Source organism: Chrysoperla carnea, chromosome 4, assembly GCF_905475395.1.
Source record: "Chrysoperla carnea chromosome 4, inChrCarn1.1, whole genome shotgun sequence".
In the NCBI taxonomy this organism is placed as follows: domain Eukaryota; kingdom Metazoa; phylum Arthropoda; class Insecta; order Neuroptera; family Chrysopidae; genus Chrysoperla; species Chrysoperla carnea.
This window is the reverse complement of record NC_058340.1, coordinates 66274749-66295075: the sequence shown is the minus strand read 5'-3', so window position 1 is coordinate 66295075 and position 20327 is coordinate 66274749. Positions and strand designations below refer to the sequence as shown.

At 29.7% G+C, this 20327-nt stretch overlaps 1 protein-coding gene across 1 annotated transcript; it reads right to left on the bottom strand.

The window, feature by feature from the left end:
* Nucleotides 1-6009: 6009 nt before the first annotated feature.
* On the bottom strand, nucleotides 6010-19931 carry LOC123299279. Its single transcript, XM_044881627.1, has 14 exons — nucleotides 19716-19931; nucleotides 19559-19644; nucleotides 19201-19489; nucleotides 17069-17182; nucleotides 16890-16994; nucleotides 16564-16825; nucleotides 16049-16213; nucleotides 13250-13384; nucleotides 9915-13108; nucleotides 9698-9843; nucleotides 9140-9336; nucleotides 8849-9071; nucleotides 8126-8622; nucleotides 6010-6943 (listed from the first exon to the last, which is right to left on the bottom strand). Exons 1-14 carry the CDS (start codon nucleotides 19789-19791, stop codon nucleotides 6871-6873), a joined length of 5562 nt encoding a protein of 1853 aa, XP_044737562.1. The 5' UTR covers nucleotides 19792-19931; the 3' UTR covers nucleotides 6010-6870.
* Nucleotides 19932-20327: the final 396 nt, after the last annotated feature.

Genomic DNA, 20327 nt, shown 5'->3' with positions numbered 1-20327 from the left:
AAAGAAGATCTCACGCTATTACGCCAAGCGCCAAGAACGAAATGTCAAGTTGTTTACAAAAGTTTTTAGGGTATACGTATGAAAATAGATTAATCCATAAGAAAGAATAGTATTTTAAATTTACTTATTAGTTAATGATTAGTTGTCACATTTTATTTATCAACTGTCATTGAAAACACACTGTATCTACGGAGATAATCGAAATATAACGAAGCCTTTCGAGTTTTCTGAGAAAAACTGTCACAGCTGTTAATAAAATGATTTTTTTGCTTTACATTTTGAGTTTCAAAAAAAAAAAATTTTGTGAGGAGTGAGAGAATCTCTCTACGAAATCGTTTTGTAGGAATAAACGACTTAATTACAGATTGAATTTTTGACTTAAAACAAATTTCAACGATATGTGCGCCATCTTGTCTCTAGTTTGTAAAAAAAAAACACACATAAACACACACAAAAGATCAATTATCGTATTTAATAATTATATATTTGATTATTAGATTTACTTCAAAAAAATAAAAAAAATCTTTGAGAAAAAATAATTGTAAAGACCATAGTATTTTTCTAATATATTGGTATAGTTTTTAATCTAGCAAATAATTTATTAATGCCTGAAATACAATATTTGTAATTTAGCTTGTTAGCTTCTTTTAGCTCAGAGAGATACAAAGAATACTTCCGTTTAGAGTATTTCATTCTAAATACTTGTTTTGTACGAAGATATTTAATAATTATACATACACCATTTTTAAACACACATACTTAATTACCTTAATCTAAAAAAAATTTAACTTACAGTCTAAAAAAACAGTTTAAAACGTTTTTTAAACAGTAAAAATAATTCTTCCAAATACTTTTTAATTAATCACCAAAGCTGCTTCGTTTTTATAAGAAAAAAAATACGAGAGAAGAAAAAAAACTCAAACCAATAAAGTTTGCTAAACAATAAAACTTAGAACATTTTAGACTTTAGTGAGCGAATATATTTATATATGCTTTCTTTCTCATATTTAAATTATTCCAATTTGTTATTTATGACACAAAATTGGACCTAATATCACATTCAGATTTCTAGTCTGAATGTAAATATGGCCAAGATTTGTATAATTATTTATTTACGGGGATGGCATCACTTTGAAATACGGAATTGGATTTGATTTTAAAAAACATATGATTTTAGATTTTTAGAGAATTTATAAACAAAATTAGTCCCAATTTTTATATATTCTTGACAATTAGCGCTGTGTAAAAAAGTTCTCAGACATTGAGTCAAATTTCCTAAACATAGGATTAGCAAAACTTACAAACGAAGGAAAGTTACCCTTAAAAAAGACATCTTAAATTGGCTGACTAAGGCAATTAGTTCATTTGAATGATTGTGAAAATTATAGTTTACTCTTAGCTCTTACATAACCTAATGAAATAATTTTGACAGTTCAACTCTCTAACCTCCATGGTTCAAGTTTTTGAGTTTGCCCATCAAAAAGAACCTTTTTAGCACCCCAATAGCAGCCAAACTGTTTTATTTTGAGAATATAACTTTCTTTATTGCATTTATCTTTTAATGTTTTTAACACCATATACATGATTCTTTATTTAGCCTTGTTGTTATTTCAGTCCCATGATTTGCGCTCTTTTATCACAAATTAAAGCTACTTCTCAAAAATTTTATTATCTACATGGTATGCTCTCTAGTCTACAATTTCTGTGCCATACAGTTATTTGTTGAACTTTCATATAATGTTTTGCCGAAGTTATTTTTTGGCTAAATTTCCAAATTTTTAAGTGATGTTGTACATAATCCCCTCAAGCATAATTTACAACTGGTAAGCTATTATATAATTCGTTTGATTGACATTTAAGTATATAAAAAAGAATACTGTGAATTTTTCATCTAAGAAAAATTTTTTGATATTTATTTACAAAAAAAAAAAAAAATGAATGAGAATGTTTGTATAAAGAGAAAACTAATTCTTGTAAATAGTATACCAGTTGTTTATAGGCGAAATGCTTTAAGATTGCACAGCAACGTCAACGTGATCATTAATTGAACTACTAGGATGGGTTACATTTAAATTCAATCATATTATTTAAAAATTGTTAGCGTAAACTAAATTCTACTATCCTTTAATCTAAATAATACACGATGGGAGGTATTCCAGCATTGCCTACTCTCGAGAGTACGCAATACTGGAACGAATACGTACTGATCAGTACGTTCCACTCGTTTAGCAAACAGTAGTCACTGTACATTGATTTTTTTTTATCGGTTCTTTTTAGCTGGCCCACCGATTTCCATATAACTGAGTAGAGGATTCCATCTATTTAAATTGATCAAATTGAAAGTATAAACTAGTGCCTCCAAATGAGTGGATAGAACTAAAAAAATGAAACGGCGCAAGCGTATGTTTAACTTTATACTTCATATGAAATCGATTTCATAAACAAATGTTTATTTATACTTCTTACAATGGTTTCATTTAGTTTCCAACCACTCATTCTATGGCGCTGAGAATGCTTACGAATACTGAAATTTATTTTACGCCATATGCATCCTCTTTCCAGTTATATACAGATCCATGGCTTGTCCTTATTAGAATGAGAAAGGCAGAAAATGAGTTCATACTCAGTTTATCTTTTGTTCGGAGATATTTTTATTACAACTAAAGTTTTCGTCTAAAATTATCGAAATTTTGGTTACATAATAACTGAATGCCTCCTGATGACAAATTACACAAGAAATAAACTCAATATAATTGCAAAAAAAATTGATTTCGATATTTAATGTTGAATACATAATGGACATTCTATTAGTTGGATCATTTGACCGCGAGAGACGTGCGTATCGCCTATTGTATAATAATTTTCCTAAAAAAAATCATCATAATTACTACATATTTTAACACGTAAAAACAAAGAACGTAGAATGAAATATAAATTGAAAATAGAGTTAAAAAACTAAAAAAAAAAACGAAAGTTACCTAATAATGAAATTATTTTTTATGTTCTTCTTTTTCTACGGATACAATAACTAGTTTATAGAATTTTATTATCATGAAAAATGAAAAATTTTAGTGAAAAATTATTGTATAAGAAATTTTTTTTTCTTCACTAAAAATATTTATTATTATTATTATTTATTTCAATTTTTCAATATATAAATTTTTCTTGCTAAGCTGTTTTTCAAGTTTACAAAAAAAAAAAAAAACAAAACATAATGAAAAAAAAATTGTTTAAATAAATTTTTTCAAAAAAATGATTGTAATATAACGTTATCGTATTTAGAAATGCTCCACTATCAGAACGAAAAAAATAAATTATAATAATATAATATCATAATTATATAGTTTTTAAGTTTAATTATATAAAAAAAATGAAATTAGAAGACATGTATTCTTCAATTAGTAATAAAAAAAAGTGTTAAAGAAACAAAGTGTTAATACTTCTTGTAATTTTTTTTTCATTTTTTAACATTCCAAATAAAGATTACATTAAAAAAAGAGATTTTCCTGATTTTATTTTAATACCTGATTTCCTACAAACTTTTAAAATCTAGACGCATTTAAAACGAACAGAGGTAAGTACTTGGGTCATCTTACTGAATTTGGATCCCACTTTTGGAATTTGTGGTCAATTTTAACCTACCGTTAATAGATTTCAATAATGTGGGTTCCTAGTCTCGACATTTAGCGCAAAGGCGATAGAAGCATAAAACTAACATAAAAAATGAAAAATTTGACCAAAAACTAGTGAGTTTCAAAAAAAATTATATTCAAATCGTATAGGATTTGCCTGTGTTATCAAAATTGCGAATTTTTGTACCAAATGACGTCACCAAAATCCAAAAATGTAATTTTGGCTCTACCACATCCAAGTTATGTCTAAATTTGATTAAGTATGTAATCCTACTTATTTTGGGTCACACTTTTCAAATATGTGTTCAATTTTAACCTACCTTTTTCAACAATGTGAGTTCCTAGTTCTCCGAAGCGATTTTATTCAAAAGCTCAGTAACTTTTACGTTACTTCTACAGAGTAAAAATAATGTAGGTACATGCTTGAGAATGTAAAATGTAATTTATTGCAAGAAATGGCTATGTAAATCAAATTTTCTAAGACCAATAAAAATATTCTAATTCAAAAAGTACATACTTACTCAATATTCTGATATATCTGTAATAAAAATTTCATGGAAAGTTTTGGATTAGGTTTTCATTCAATTAAATGCTACTCGAAATACAAATAAAAACTTAAATATATATATATTTTATTTTTATTTTTTCAAAACGCATTTTTTTATTCGAGAATTTCATCTTTTTTTCTTCGTATTTTATCAATTTTAGCAATTAAAAAAAAAAGTCAAGAAATTAATTCTATCGTATTTATGTATAATATAATCAAGAATTAACGAATCTAAATCAACAAAATAAAAAGACAAATATTTATTTACAAAATTTTCTTTATAATTTCTATATAATTACGTCCATTATAATTTAAAATATTTTCCGAATCATAAGAATTATACAGCGTTTTCAAATAAAATGAAAGGAAGAAAATTTATTAAAATTCAATTAAGAGTGGCTACACACGCTCATGCAAACTGGACAAACATACTTGATTAGCGGCTTTTTGCTTTTCCCCACGGAAAATGTGTTATAATATGAAACATGTGAAACACGTTAATGAAAAGAAAAACCTACTCCCTTATGATGATTAATGAAGAAAATAAGTTGACCCTTTTGTCATTCGCAATACCTAACGAAAAGATTAAGATGGTGAGAGAAGCTAAAATCTCCAAAAAAACAAACCACAGCTTGTACCAGTTTGCAAGTCTATGCTAGACACGTTCTGTTTAACTTGTTCATTCTAAGTTTGTACAATCAATCGAAGTGACTTAAAATGCTTGCGCAAAATTATCCTACAAATTCTAAGTTTGCATGAGCATTAAAAATGTAGCCTCAAACGCTGGCTTAGAGCGTCAAATTAGGATTCCACCTAGCTGAAATAAATAGAGTTATGTCCAACATCAAGCAACCAATAATATACTTGTCAAGATCCTACAATCTGACGGTGCTAAGCACGGCCTAAACTGACCCCGTGACCTAATTTGACGAAAAAACTCAGCATCAAGAGTGAGCATAAAAATAAACTTTAAGACTTTTCTTCCTTCCACCATCAACAACAGAAACGCTCTGTGTATAATTTTGACAAAACTATGAAAGGCATTGAATATATTACTAAATTATTAAACATAAATAATATTTATATTTGAGACTAGTGATATTTGTTTTTTTTTTTTTTTTTTTTTTTATATATATATTAAAATTAAAATAATTATAAATTTCAAAAATTGTGAATTATTCGAAATATCACTAGGAACTAATTCAAATCGCTTTCAATTCATATTAATCTACAGCCGGAGGTAGTATTTGACAGTCTTTACAGAATGACAAATTGAGAGGCTGTTGTCAAGATACTTTAATTTCAAGCTTATTAAACCGATCTGCGTGACAGAGAATTCTGGGAATTTATGTTGAGGAAAAAGTTGTTAAATTATGTTGGTCATAATACAAAGTCCCAATGACAAGGTACAAATTATTTTAAGGAGTGATTTCGAGGAATTTTTCTCCCAATAAATAAATCTAGAACATGAATTAAAAACGCTGAAACTTTTTTAAAAATAAATCCAATAAAAATATTTGAACACATAATTATATACAAAAAAAAAATGTCCGGATTTGAATAAAATTTCAATATAAAAATTACATAAACAGATTTTTAAACACAAGAATATTATATTTTCATCATTCAAAAAAATTTCCATAATATTATATCATTTATATTTATATCATTTACACACGTGCAGTCATAAACAAAAAATAAAAAAAAGAATAGAAAACGAAAAATTGATTATATTTTTAATAATAGTTACAAACTAAACGACATAGTTAATTATTTAAACGACGAAATTATAAATTGTAAATTCTTAAATTACATACACTATTTTTCTTTAATTCACATATAAAAATAAATTAAAAGTTTTTTTGTTGTTAATGAACGATACATGTGTGTTCTTTGTTCTTTTTCAATTCAATTTTACTACCTAGCATGATGAGTAGCCTTACGACCTTGTACAATCGATTTTTTTGAAAGGGACTGTCTATAAAAAATACATCCCCACTAAACACGATTTTAGGGCGTTAATCGCTCAAATTATAGGATTTAACATTGTTGGATTTCTGAGGTTTATGTCCACAAACCTAAGACCATCCAACAATTGAGAGAGAAAATTGAGAGCTTTCTCGAAAATTCATCACATGTAAGCAGAATGGTAGAGGGAAATTTTTACCCGATATGCTATTTCATTCTATGCTGCATACTTTATGAATCAATAAAAAAAATTTACAATTTTTAATTAAAACTTGTTATTAATCAAATTTACTTCTTCCGTTAATTTTAGAACACCCGTTATAACAATTTGACGTGGTGTTTGTTCTAAATCACCCTATGGGTCTAGTCTCCGTTGGGCAAGTAGGAAGTTTTAGGTATTATATGATTGAGTCCCTTATTTCTCAGACTTAATTATAGAAATTTAGACTTTAATCGTTTAAATTTAAATTTCATAAAACGATTACAACAATAAAAAACTAACAAGGGGAGCGTACGATCTGAGAAATTAATTTCAGAATTGGATGTGGTCAGATATCTCAAAGAAACATAAAGATTCGGTCTTGTGTTGAATAGAATAAATTGATCATCAATTTAATTGATGATCTAAATTGATAATCAATTTTGAAAGAAACCTAATGAAACATGAAAAATGTTCGTAAATAACGGCATAAAATTGTTTTCTAAAATATTTTTGTTTAAGCACTAGAATGTTAGTATTTTTCTTCGAAGTCTCCTTTTCATTTTTCTCCTTCGTAGCGATGGATTAAATTCTAACCTGAAAATAATGATAAGGATGGAAAATATAAGTTTCTTGTATTTCTAAAAAAAGTGGCAGTGAATGAAAAAAAATACAAAGGGGATTATAAATAAATTATTGATCAAAGTATGTCTCTGGGCTAATATTTAATTAAAGATACTGTAATCAGATACTGAAAAAGATATATATGTCTCAGCCAACTAGCTTAATTAGCCGTTCAATAGCCTAGTCTTCTTACTAAAGAGCACCGTTCAACTAGCAGCCTGGAAGTATAAAGCCATTCAATCAAACAGTTAGGAAAAAATATAAGGATGAATTCTTGTTGACTTCGAGTTGAGACATAGTTATTGAAATAAAAATTTATGCCATTTCATATTTTCTTTTTTTTTCACGTGTGTGTGTCATTCTGAGATTCTGATTACAGTGTTTCTAATTAGTATCCTAAGTAACTACGTATATTTAGCCCGCTTAACAAATTTTGTTTATTATTTTTATCGTTTATAGATTGATCCCTCCATCTTTCAAGTCTATATGTAATTGCATACTGTAGTTAAAGTTGATCTAGCTTAAGTTTTAGAAATCTCTAGTTAAAGAATAGGATAATATGAACTCTCTAGCAGTAATTGTTCAACGTTCTTCGCTAGTTGCTTTTTGTACTACTCCGTGTATTTAAAGAAGCTGCTATAGATAAAATCTCAAAATGTGAATTAAATGGAACATATAATATAATTTGAATTATTTTTTCTTCATTTAATTTGTGTTTACACCTTCTTCAACCGCCATTACAGTGCTATCTATGATTTCTATAAGTTATGAATAATAAAATTTTCATTTAAATAAAGATCATCGTTGTTGAACAACGAACTCAAGTCATAAGTCATATTTACCTTGATTAACTTCAAAAGAAGGCTTAGCATAAAAGTGAATATTGAGTTACAAGGTACAATCTTTTCTAGGGAATCCTAGTAAACAAATCCCAGATTTTATTCTACAGTATACAAGTACTTTTAGATAAAAAAAAGTATTGATAATAATCAAACTAAAATGGAAAATTTTGATAAAAGATATTAAAATATTTAAAGCTCTAAATTTTCAGAAATTATTTTCAGAGTATTAAAATCTATGAATAAAAATCGATTGTATAGGAAGTTTTATGAAAGTTACATTCACTACATCATTTTAGAATATTTTGGTACAAACATATTTGCTGGTGGCATATTCATTCCTGGAGGTGGTGGTCGGCCTTCAAGATATGGAGGCGGTGGTGGCGGACCATCTGGTCCGATCGGGGGAAACATATTAGGTGGGAACATATTAGGAGGAGGCGGTTGTGGATTTAAATGATTTTTAGGTATTAATGGAGGAACACTATTAGGTGGAGGTGGTAATAATGGGGGTCCATTAGGAGGTAGTATTAATGGAGGACCACTATTAGGAGGTGGTATAAAACCAGGTGGCGGGGGCGGTAAGTGAGCCCCATTCGGTGGAAATGCTGGATGAGGGAATGGAGGAAGATGTGGTGCCATCGGACCACCGGGATAAGGTATAGGAGGAGGTGGTTGTGGTTGAGGAGGTTCCATATGTTTTGGTGGCCATAAATGTGGGGGCGGTGACCCTGGCGGCGGAGGTGGTGGTGGTAAATTGTCATCTGAATCATCTTCTTCAACTGGAGGTGGTGCTGGTCGGATTATTTTAACCTATAACAAAAAAATTCAACATCATTAATTGAAATTGAAAATAAAAATTGGTCAAGAGAAGATAGAGGAACGTACAATCAGGGTTCCGTAGCAGATTTTTGTCAACAAAAGTCTAATGGAAAAATTTTGGTATATTTTTTAGCAGACCGTTCCGTTTTTTTTCTTTTTAAGTTAAGGAACATTCATAGAAAATTTTCAATTGACACGTTCGAGTTTTAAAACTTACCTTAACTTTCTTTTTGGTTTTTAACTTTGTCTTTTTATACCGCTGTTCTTTCGGCAATTTTCGTTTTGGAGGTGGCGGTGACGGTAATTCTTCACCTCCGGACGGTGATGTACCTTCACCAGGTTTAATACCATCAGCAAATTTAACAGTTTTTTGTACTTTAACAACTTCTTCTACTCCTAGTTCTGACATAATTTGTCCCTCGATATCAGTTTTAATTTTACTAAAAAAAAAAAAAAAAAGAAATAAAAAAAAAAGTTTAATCTGAGAGAATCTAATCGTTAAACTTACCTGAAACCTGATTTCATTAGTATTCCTTTTGCAGGGGGATCCAGAAGTGAAATTGGCATTGGAGCCGGCGGTGGCCACATTGATTGTAAAGAACTATCAGCAAAACTTTCATTTTCTTCAGTTACACTGTCTTGTAGTATGCTTGATACATCCAAATCTGATACTTGTGGTTCCGATGTTTCCATCAGTAACGCTTGCTATAAGTTAAACCAAAACAATAACCGGTTATCAATTTTTATTGTTTAGCAAAGAATAGTTCTGAATAACAGATTGAGATTGTTTTAGATACCGCGTCATTTTGACGTGAAGGGAAACAAAACAGTGCTCATACTAAACGTCTTTATTGCCCGAGCCTTCAATTGCCGTAGAAACATTGGCCTGTGAAGGTCCGTGAATCGCTGTGTAAATATTATCATCAGAAAACATTTGTTTCAAGATGGCGAATAGTTTTCAAGGAGGGTACAGAGAACTTATAAATTTAGATAAAAAGAAGTAAATTAGGCCAACTTATAACAAACCTTGGTACATAAAACAAGCTATAACCCTCCTGTGTCTTACCTTTATCATCTTTTCTGTTTTTAACTTAATCCTTTGATCTCGACGTTTTTGCTTCTCTCGCCGTTTTGCTTCTCGTTCAGCTCTTCGTTTTTCCCGCTCTGTATGTCGTTTTTCTTTTTCTAATTTCTTTTTCAAAGCTGTTTCATCTAAAAATATACATTTTCAGTTAGAAAATTAACGAACACTTTTCACAAAAATCAAATAAAACAAAACTTACCAACAACTATAACTTTTTCAACAACTTTAATAGGTGAACGCTTTACTGGAATTTTCTCTTCTTTTATGGTTTCAATTTTAACTATTTCCGGTTTTACTGCCGGTGGTTTCGTTGGAGAAACAACTTTTTCTTCAGGTAGAACTGCCGTAGGAACAATTTGAATCATATTACCCACTTGAACAACTTTTGGTTTAGCTACCTCTGAGGAAGGAGGTAACGGTTGTACTACTTCCTTTTTCGGAACTGGTGGGTTGTACTGAGCCGGTAATTCTGTTGGAACAACTTGTAAAACGTTACCAACTTGTACAACTTGTGTCCCAGAATTCGGTCTAGGAGCTGGTATTGGTGGCATTTCGTTATGACTATACACAGGTGGTGGTACAGAAGGGTAAAAATTTGGTGGTGGAACAGATGTATTTTGATGATGTGGAGGATGATTGTATCCTTCGTAATGTTGAGGATGATGTTGCGTTGTAGGCACGTAATTGGCATAGCGATCATAGTAATCTTGTGTCATATAATCATCGTAAGAATTCTGTGCATATATTGCATTATTCGATGTGTCATCAACTTTACGACTTCTACGTGTCGCTGACGAATTTGGTGCTTTCGATGAAGGTGGATCTGATTCAATACCTAAAAATTGATTAATTCGATCGTCTAATGACAAACGTTTTGGTGATATGGGTGAATCAACACTAGGTGAATTGACAGCACAAGCTGATTGTTTTGATATCACTGTTTTCTTATACTCATTCTCCGATACATTTGTTGCTGTCGCCGGTAATGTTTGTGATGATATTAGCTCCGAATCACTAATCGTTGAATCAGCTAAACTACGTTTAAAACCATCCAAAGGTGAATTTGACGAATATTCACGATCGTGACGATATTTTTCGATATCATCTCCCCGTCGATATGGTTTATCAAGTGGGGAACGACTACGTCGAACAAGTTTTTGTGATTTACTCCGATAATATTTATCATCGTAGTATTTACTACGCCGATCGATCATATCCGAATGTCGACCTCGTGAGTGTCGATATTCTCCACTACGACGTGAAATACGTTCTCTACTGCGTTCATGCCTTCCACGATCACGATGTAGTTCATCACGATAATGACTTCTTAAACTTCGTTCTCTAGATCGTTCACGTCGTCTACTGTCAGATCGCCTACTTTCGCTACGTTCCCTAGAAGGAGTTGGTGATATTTTATCATATTCAATTTCTGGTTTTTTAGGCTCAGGACTTTCTTCTCCTTCTCGGGAACGTTTCATAATAATGTCCGTAAAATCCACTTCATTATCCCTATCCTGTTCTACATTCGTACTGACATGTGAATTTGATTCGTTTTCTAATAATAACGGTTTAAACTGCTGTCGTTTTGATGGTGTGAGCGTTAACGAGATTGTTGTGTTGGATATATTCACAGTCGAATCGGTTTCTTGTATCGGTGTGGAAGAATCTTGAATAGGAACTAGTTCTGACGAAGCCTCTTCTTGAATAGCCCCGTGTTCAACTTTTACCGAATTTTTATTTTGATTCACCTTTTCTAGTAGCTTACTATCATCATCGCTAACTTTTTCGACTTTAATTTTCATCGGATCCATTACTTCCTCTTTCGATGATGTACTCGATGAACTCGAACTAGATGTAGATGAATCACTAGAATCACTGTCTGAATCACTGCTATCTGATGAACTTGAAGATGAACTAGAATCGGAGCTACTTGAACTAGTTACAGATTTCTTTTTACGCCGACGTTTCTTTTTCTCTGTTTTGTCTTCTTCGTCACTTGAATCTTCACTAGATTCTTTACTTTTTTTAGATTCTTTAGATTTGGGTGCCGAATTCGATTCATTTGAAAATATTTCATCTTGAACTGCAGCTTCGAATCCGACAGTTTTCATAAATTCCTCATATTCTGATACTAATTTACTGTTATTATTTGATGTTTCATCGGTTGTTGGTTCTGTTATGGGTGGATCTACAGAAGGACTAGCAATTTTTTCAACTTTTTCGTTTTTTTCGACTTTTTCTTCTTTTTCAAATTTCTCAACTGTTTTTTCTTCTTCAGGTTTTGATGATGACAAGTGTTCTTCGTCCTCTATTTTTTCATCACCTAAACTTTCGTTTAATTTAATTTTTTCTTGCATACGGAATTCATTTATGTCGTTGTCTTTCCAATTGGATTTTTTATCTTCCCAAATTTTTTCACGTCGATGTTGATAATGATGGACATCTTCATCATTTTCCCAATGCTTACTACGACTATCGACATGATTTGAACGAACTGATGAAGACCGTTTTACATCGTATTCATCGTAAGGTTTATTTTTAAATATCGATTTTCGTTTCAATTCTAAGTCTTCTTCGAGTGAAGCTAAATTAATTTTCGACATATGTTTCGAAAAATGTTTTGATTCCGTAAAATGTTCATATTTCGATTTACTTGATCGGCTGTCATCGGAATGGAGTTCTTTGTATTTACGATGTTTCTCAGGGCTAAGACTATTTGGTGAATTTGATCGTCGATATCCGAAACTATTCATGAAACTATCAGATAATCCATTGCTAACAGCAAGGTTACTCTTATCATTATATGCTATATCAGAGAAATCGAATTTTTTCTTATTGGTATACGAGTTGTTATGAAACTTTTTCGAAACTTTACGTGATAAAGTGCTATTGTCATCACTATCCCATATTTGTGGTGACTTATAATCGATAAGTGGATCTTCTTCCACTTCCCAATTTGAACGGTATTCATCGGTATCGGGTGTTTTTATATCAGGTGATTGATCATCGTTATTCTCGATATCGTCATCAACTTTGTTCGACGATGAATCTTTCGTTTTTTTATTTTGCGGTGTGTAGTCTAAAACGTTTTCGTCAGCTGATATATCTTCGGGTAGGATATCTAGATTTTTAGGTTGTGATGACTTCTTCCCAGTTTCACTTCTACTTTCGTCGCCCCAATGATTTTGATAATTTTCTGATAGTACGGATAATCCATAGCTTTTGTTAACAATTGATGGATCCTCCTCTTCATGGTCTGATTCACGAATTACGGATTGTTCCGGTGTTTCATCTTGTTTTAAATCTACATCTTCATCGTACTCGGTAAGAAATTTATTTCTATACCATTGTCGCTTTTTCTGTTTCTTGTATTTGAAATTCGTTGAATGTGATCTGTAAATTAATATTTCAGTTAATATGTTCTATATAACGCTGAAGTACTCCGCACAAACTAACAGGAAATGTGGCTTCGGAGATTTTCCAATATAAAAATATTCACAAAATTGAATAAAAATTGATATAGTTATGACTTACTTATTCCAAAATTCTTTTATAATTGGTACGCGTTCTGGTGGTGTTAAATTGAATAAATCTTCTCGAGTGGGGAATAAATTTACAGGATCTTTTCCATTTGGAGCATAAGTAATTTCTGGTAGAGTTTTAGTCCGTCTAAAACAAGACCATTTTTATAAAATTCATTAAAATTTAAAATAATAAAAATAAATAATTTCATACTTAAAACAATTGATTAGTAATTTTATTACTAGAAATACGTTCACAATAATTTCTTAGAATTACAAAAGTCTCAAGATCAACAATCTTGAACAGCTAACTAGTTAGTGGAAATGTGTTTCATAAAGGACTACATTTGCGGGATTATATGTTTGCCAAATCTTTGTCTTTTGCTTTATCTTTGATAATACTTATATTAAACTTAATGCTTTAAGATGTTGATCTTGAGAAATTTTTAGAATGAATAAGAATCACAAAACCTTCTGGTATTATTCTCTTCAAATTCTGTTAGGAGTCGAATTAACGACATTCTCCTTACAATTACGGAAAAAATAGAAATTTTATGGTAAAATTTTGATTATGTTGTTACTTTACTGCTGGGTCGAAAAACAAAATTTTCCATTGGATATTACAAAAACTAATTCTTTTAACATTTGTCGGTGAATAATTATTTAAGTGTAAAATTTAACACTCTGTTCGTAACAGCAAAATAAAGGTATGTATAAAATATTACCTCACCAATATTTATTAAGATGATCAATCCTAAAAGCTCTGGACTATAAACAGATCTACAGGGTGGATCATTTTAATCTATTATCAATAATAACTCGTTTTTTAGTTAACCAATAAAATATTAATTCCAACAAAAGTTGCAGAGTTTGATAGGGGGGCATCATGTTCTGACATTAAATTGGACCTATTTCTCTGGGTTGCTTTAATTGTCAATTTAGAAACTAAAAGGCAAGAGATGGAATAACACTTTAAATTAGTAAGTTGATCCTCATAAAAAAAACTAATATTGTTTATTTAAAACATTTTTTCATTAATAAAATATACCATTATTGCATTTAATCGAAAGAAAACACGGTAGGTAGCTACAGAAAAATTCTTTAGCCAAAAGTTGCCAAGGGCAATAGAGGACATTCGCCCGTGTCCATGAGATTGATCTGAAATTTTAGTTTGAAGATTATTTGACCTCGATCTTCAAAATTTACCTGGGCTTGAGACTTATTAACACAGACAAATGATCTTTATTGTCCTTGATAACTTTTGTCTAAGAAATTTTTCTAAAACTAGCGTATTATCTTTCGATTAAACGCAATAATGGCATACTTTTTAAGTCGCATATTCTCGAAAGCTAACAATTTTCGAAAAAATGTTAGTTTTTTAATGAGGATGAATCTTCTAATTTAAAGTGTTACTCTTACCTTTTAGAATTTAAATGAATTATTAAAGTCCCCTAGAGAATTAGGTGCAATCTGATGTCAGAACATGATGCTCCCTACCAAACTCTGCAACTTTTGTTTGAGTAATATTTTTATTGGCCAATTACAATAAGAGCTATTTACCATAATATATTAATATGGTCCACCTTGTATACCTGTTCAAAAATTTATTATTGTTTCTTGATTCACGATTGTTTTGAACATAAAAGTATTTTTTGAACATAAAGCCTCTTCAATTCAGAACATGAAAATTATTCAGCCCCCAGTTGCAATCATTTTTGAGAAATGCATGTGTTTTTCATTTCGAATAATCCATTTTTGAAAATACAATATAATTTTTAATAAATTACTAACAATTCTATTTTGTGGATGTCCTTCGAAATTATTTCGTACAAATATTTTCTAAAATGATGTTTTACATTCTGCAATACTTCAGCACAATTTTCAGTGTTGAATCCTTTTCAAAAAGCAGGGTGTGTTTTTTATTTTTGTGATAAATAGTTGACAATTTTCATGGGATTAAAAGCCAAAGCACACATCGACATTGAAATTCAGTCTAAAAAGTAAAATAGAACTTACGGATAGATAACGTCTAAGACTTCTTCATAACGTGTAAAATATAATAAAGTGAAACAGGGAAATAATATTTTATTCTGTTTAAGAAGGAATTGATTCCGATTACGAAAATTTAAGAGATGAGGCAAAGCCAAACAGTTCTTAATGTTATTACAAAGTCTCATTTAAAAAAATCTTTGTGCGTTTTATATTTCAAACAAATTCTAAAAAGTGCTCAAAAATCGCACTCACATTTAAAACTGGAATAACTGTCTACAGTTTATTTTAAAATTTCAACTCCAGAAAGCATAAACTTGGGGCATGTCTCAAAGTTGAATAAAAACAAAAATAAACTAGAATTTGAAGAAATAAAATTTGTCATTTTTACATTGCTTTGAAAATAGAAATTTTCCAGCGAAGCGAACGGATAACTACCAGTATCTTTATAAATTATAACCTGTGTTTTATTCTGATTTAAACAAATCTAACTTTTCTGATTTATTCTGATTTAAACAAATCAAATTTTTATTTTGCTTTATTCAGTTTTTATACTTTAAACAATTATTATTTAAAATATTATGAAATGTTTCGTCTAATAACATTTTCAAACTAAAATTTCAAAATTTTCACATATTTTTTAAAGAATTCGAGTAAGAAATAAACAATTTATATCAACAAATTAATTTATAATGGAAGAGGACGCTAATAGTGCGTTGGATTGTTTGATTAAATTGAAAATTTTAAAATTACTATTCAATTGTTTTTAAGTGTAAAGTTTAAATTAATTTATAAAATCTGAATTAATTTATAAAAAACTTACCGCACTGTTTCTTTAAAATAAAATTTAATTTTCTTATAATCTGAATCAACCCCTTCATCAATTCTGACTGCCACGAAAAAAGCTCCTCTTATTAAAGTAGGTTCCTCTTCAAAACACTTTAATTGACAACGCATATTAAACAACATATGATTAGAGCTTAGAAACCTAGAAAAAGATATTAAAAAATGTTATTAATTGAGGGTATCAAAATTTGCATGATTCTTTTCTTAGATTTCTTTGAAACATAGCTAAAACGGTCTCTATCAAATTACCTTTCAAACAAAAAAAAAAAAAACGCAATTAAACCTGTATAAGAGCTACAGTACACAGACAGACAGTTAAACACACACACATTTACATAGTCTCCTTTTTTTGCGCCGAGGGTTAAAAAAGAACTCTTTCAGATTAATTTCGGAATAGCCCTTAAATGTATTCGTATATTCCAGAAGATCTACAGAAAAAATGATTCACCTTCGTGGGTCGTAGCGAGATAGATAAAAAAATACATTACTTACGGTCCTCTCGTACTGGATTCTGGACAACCTAGCGCTTTAAATTCAGACCAGGTTCTTGCAGGACCTGACCATGTATTCGAAGAATGATTTGATTTATATCGTTCATTTCGGCTACTATTACGATCACTGTCGTGACGAGATTCACGCGCATGTTCGCGTGAACGAGATCTACGTTTTCTAGATCTTCTTTCAGATTCTTCGAAATGTTTTGAATATTTACGTTTATTTTCAAATGAATCGGTCTGTCTTTTAAAAATTGTCGCTAGAAAACAAAATTTTATTTAAAAATTCAATTCGAAAGGCCTGAATAACATGCCGCTACTTACAAACTACGGATTTTGGATATTGTTTTTCTGAATTGTAATTTGAACGTCGTTTCATTTCTTCATTTTCGGGTATCACAGTCTTGGCTTTGTCATGAAAATTTGGCCCTATTTTATAAAATTGATTATTAAAAAAATTCGTTTAAAATTCTTCACAAAAATAATACACTTTGCTAACTTACAAACTACTGATGATCTAGGATATTGTTTTTTTGGATTGTAAATAATATTTGAACGCCGCTTCATTTCTTCAATTTCGGATATCACAGACTTAGCTTTTTCTTGAGAATTTGGCCCTATTTAGGAAAATTCATTAAAAGTTTTAATATTTGTAACTTCTATAAAAATGAGGTTATGATCAGGTGCCAAAATAAAGGGGTACGTTTTGTTGTATTTGATAAACAAAATACTTTTCAATTATCCACTTGTAAAAATTTAATAAGATTTTTCTACAAGTAAAATTAATCATTACGAAAATCTCATATTGATATTTTAATCTCGAGTTAAAATGTAAGGTTATGGTATAAAAACGTCAATAAGAAAGTATTTCTCTGCAATGATTATCATCCATATTTTGACGATACATTAAATAAATACCCAGCTTCCCCACAAACAGAATAGGGAATATCCATGAAATTTAAATTTGGTTCAAATATTTTTCTTCCGTAACTTTAATGACTGGACATTTTAATTAAACTATTATTTTAGTAATTAATATCTTTTTAATTACTTAAAATTAATTAATAAAAGTTCAAATTCAGTGAGGGCATTTAAAAATTTCTAAAACGGAAATTCAAATTTTTATACGGACGTGACATCATGGTACGGGCTTGTCAAATTTGTTGACATACTGTATGATATTAATTACTTACATTTTATATGGTATTTCATTAAATTATACTTTTCTATTCATTTTTTTAAAGTGTAAATTATACATTGAACTGTCAAAAATTGACAGTTCACGTACTTATACGTCATCAACAGAGAGTGCCAAAAAACTGCGTTTAAATATTTCAAAATTATAATGTATTTTAAATATTTTTTTACACTTAAATACAGCATTTTTAAGCAGTATTTATATTTTTTACTTTGTTATAACGGTGTAAACAATGAATTAAAAATATAAAAAAAAAACACATGAATATTCCCTATTATTGAAAAATGATGTTTTCATAACTCTATGTAGAGAAAATACACAGTGTGTTACTTTCAAGATTAGCCATTTAAACATTAAAATTTAAAAGTTATACATTTTTTTAGTAATAATTTAGTTACGAAACAGATAAAGGCATTCCTGTATTCAGAGGCGAATTATTCATAAGGCAAAGCAAGCACTTGCCTACAGCCTAGAGTGCTATAACTTTACAGCTATAAGGACCCTTTCAATTATGAATAGGGCGTTTAAAAGATATAGCCCTAGAGAGCAGTAACTACTCAACCGATCGTTAACAGAGTCCGTTTTTTTTTACTTTTGGGGGCAAAATTTTCTCGATTTTTTCAAAGAGAAAATTTTATAAAAACAGTGAGAGAAATTTATCGTCTCCAATTTCAATAAAAATCATATTCTAGGATAATTTTGGTCCAAAAAATAAAAAAATACAAATATTGGGCCATTTCAACGGTTGAGCGAGTAGTATGAAATATCGACTAAAATAGTACACAATTTCGTCAGTCGATACCTTAAAAATTTACAATTCAATTAAAAAGTAAAACAAGTTTTAATTATTTAAGTTAAGGACTCAAGAAACACAAAAGTCGCTCCGAAATACAGTCTTGTCGGTGAAGATTTTAGGCGATATCTCAAAAATTACCGGATTAATCGTTAGAGAACGGTTTTTTTACTTTTGAGATCAAAATTACTCTATTTATCTAATTTTGACATATTTTTAAATGCATTTTTTTCGATTTTTTCGAAGATATTCAGAAATTTTCTACAACTGGGAATTTTTATTTGTCTCTAATTTTGATGGAAATTGTATTCTAGATCGGAATCATTTGATGATTGGACGTATTTTTTCTTAGATGTCATCCAAAATTGTATACAAAAAACGATAACCTGGAGCAATTTCGAGTAACTTTTTTTTTTTTGGAAACAACCTTACAAATAGGAACATGAAAAGTATAAAATAACAGTAAGTAAAGCTTTTAGGGGTACTATTAGGGTTCAACCGAAGTTGATTGCAGAGAGCATGTGATTGTAGAAGACCTCGCCCCGTTTAGAGCGCCTAGACATCTCAAAACAAGTTTTTTAAAGGTAATTTAAACATAAGATATGATTTTTTTTAGAATAATAATTAATTAAATCTATACGAACCTATTTTTGGAACTTTCCGAATAACTAATTTATCTTCGGTGACTTCGCCATTTTCATCATACTGTGTTTCAATTTCGACGACAACCTTTGGAGCCTTTGCAACTGGTAAATTCTTTTTACGTTTTACTGATTTTTGTTCAGATGAAAATGCTTGTAGGCGTTTTTTAGCCTGTTTCTTATTTAATAATGGTTTTATTGCACTATTTTCTTTTAATTTAACTGAACAATTGTCGCTCTCCACAATTTCGCCTTCTTCCGTTTCATTTTGCTTGGATTTAGCATCATCGTTCTTAAAAAATTACACACAATGTTGGAAATACAAATTTTTTGAGCTTAAGCTAAATAAAAAAATACTAACCTTATCGCAAATGCATGTATAATTACCACACAGAACACAATCCGTGCTCGGTGGCGAATAAGTTGTATCAGTTTTAGTCCTATTTTCTAAAATAAAAAAAACGTCAGGGGAGTGTTTAATTGATAAGTTAGTGTAAAAATCTTAAAAGAAAACTTACCAATATCATCTTCTAAATCATCTTTACTTGAGTTTTGCACATCACTACTCAACTGCCCTTCCTCAAATTCATCCATTTTAAATAAAAATGTTTCTAACAATATTTACAAATTCATTTTTATGATGCCTGGGCTAGATATAACTAACAAAGATGAAATCTCACATTCATGCAGATATACTTAGAAAATTATCAATAACTCACACTACATTTTTATAATTTGATTTAAAATGGAAATAAATTACCATTCTTAATGTAAAAAAAAAAAAATGTTTTTAATAAATCATTTTAAAACATAATTTATAAAAATTAAATTCTAAATTATTTTTTCATAATAATAATTTATATGTACTTAATTTAAAACAAATATTTTATAATTACGATATTATTCATAATCGATTAATTTTATTATTATAATTTATATTATAAATAACTATTATGAATTAAAATCATAACATCACTTTGATGAAATCAAAGATATATACACATTCACTAGACATTTTAACTGGATGCAGTCTAGGGATGTGTGTGTTATTCAGATAATCGTACATATTCTAAATATATCACGATTTATTTCGATAAGTGAATAACAACTAAAGTATTTACTCCAATGAA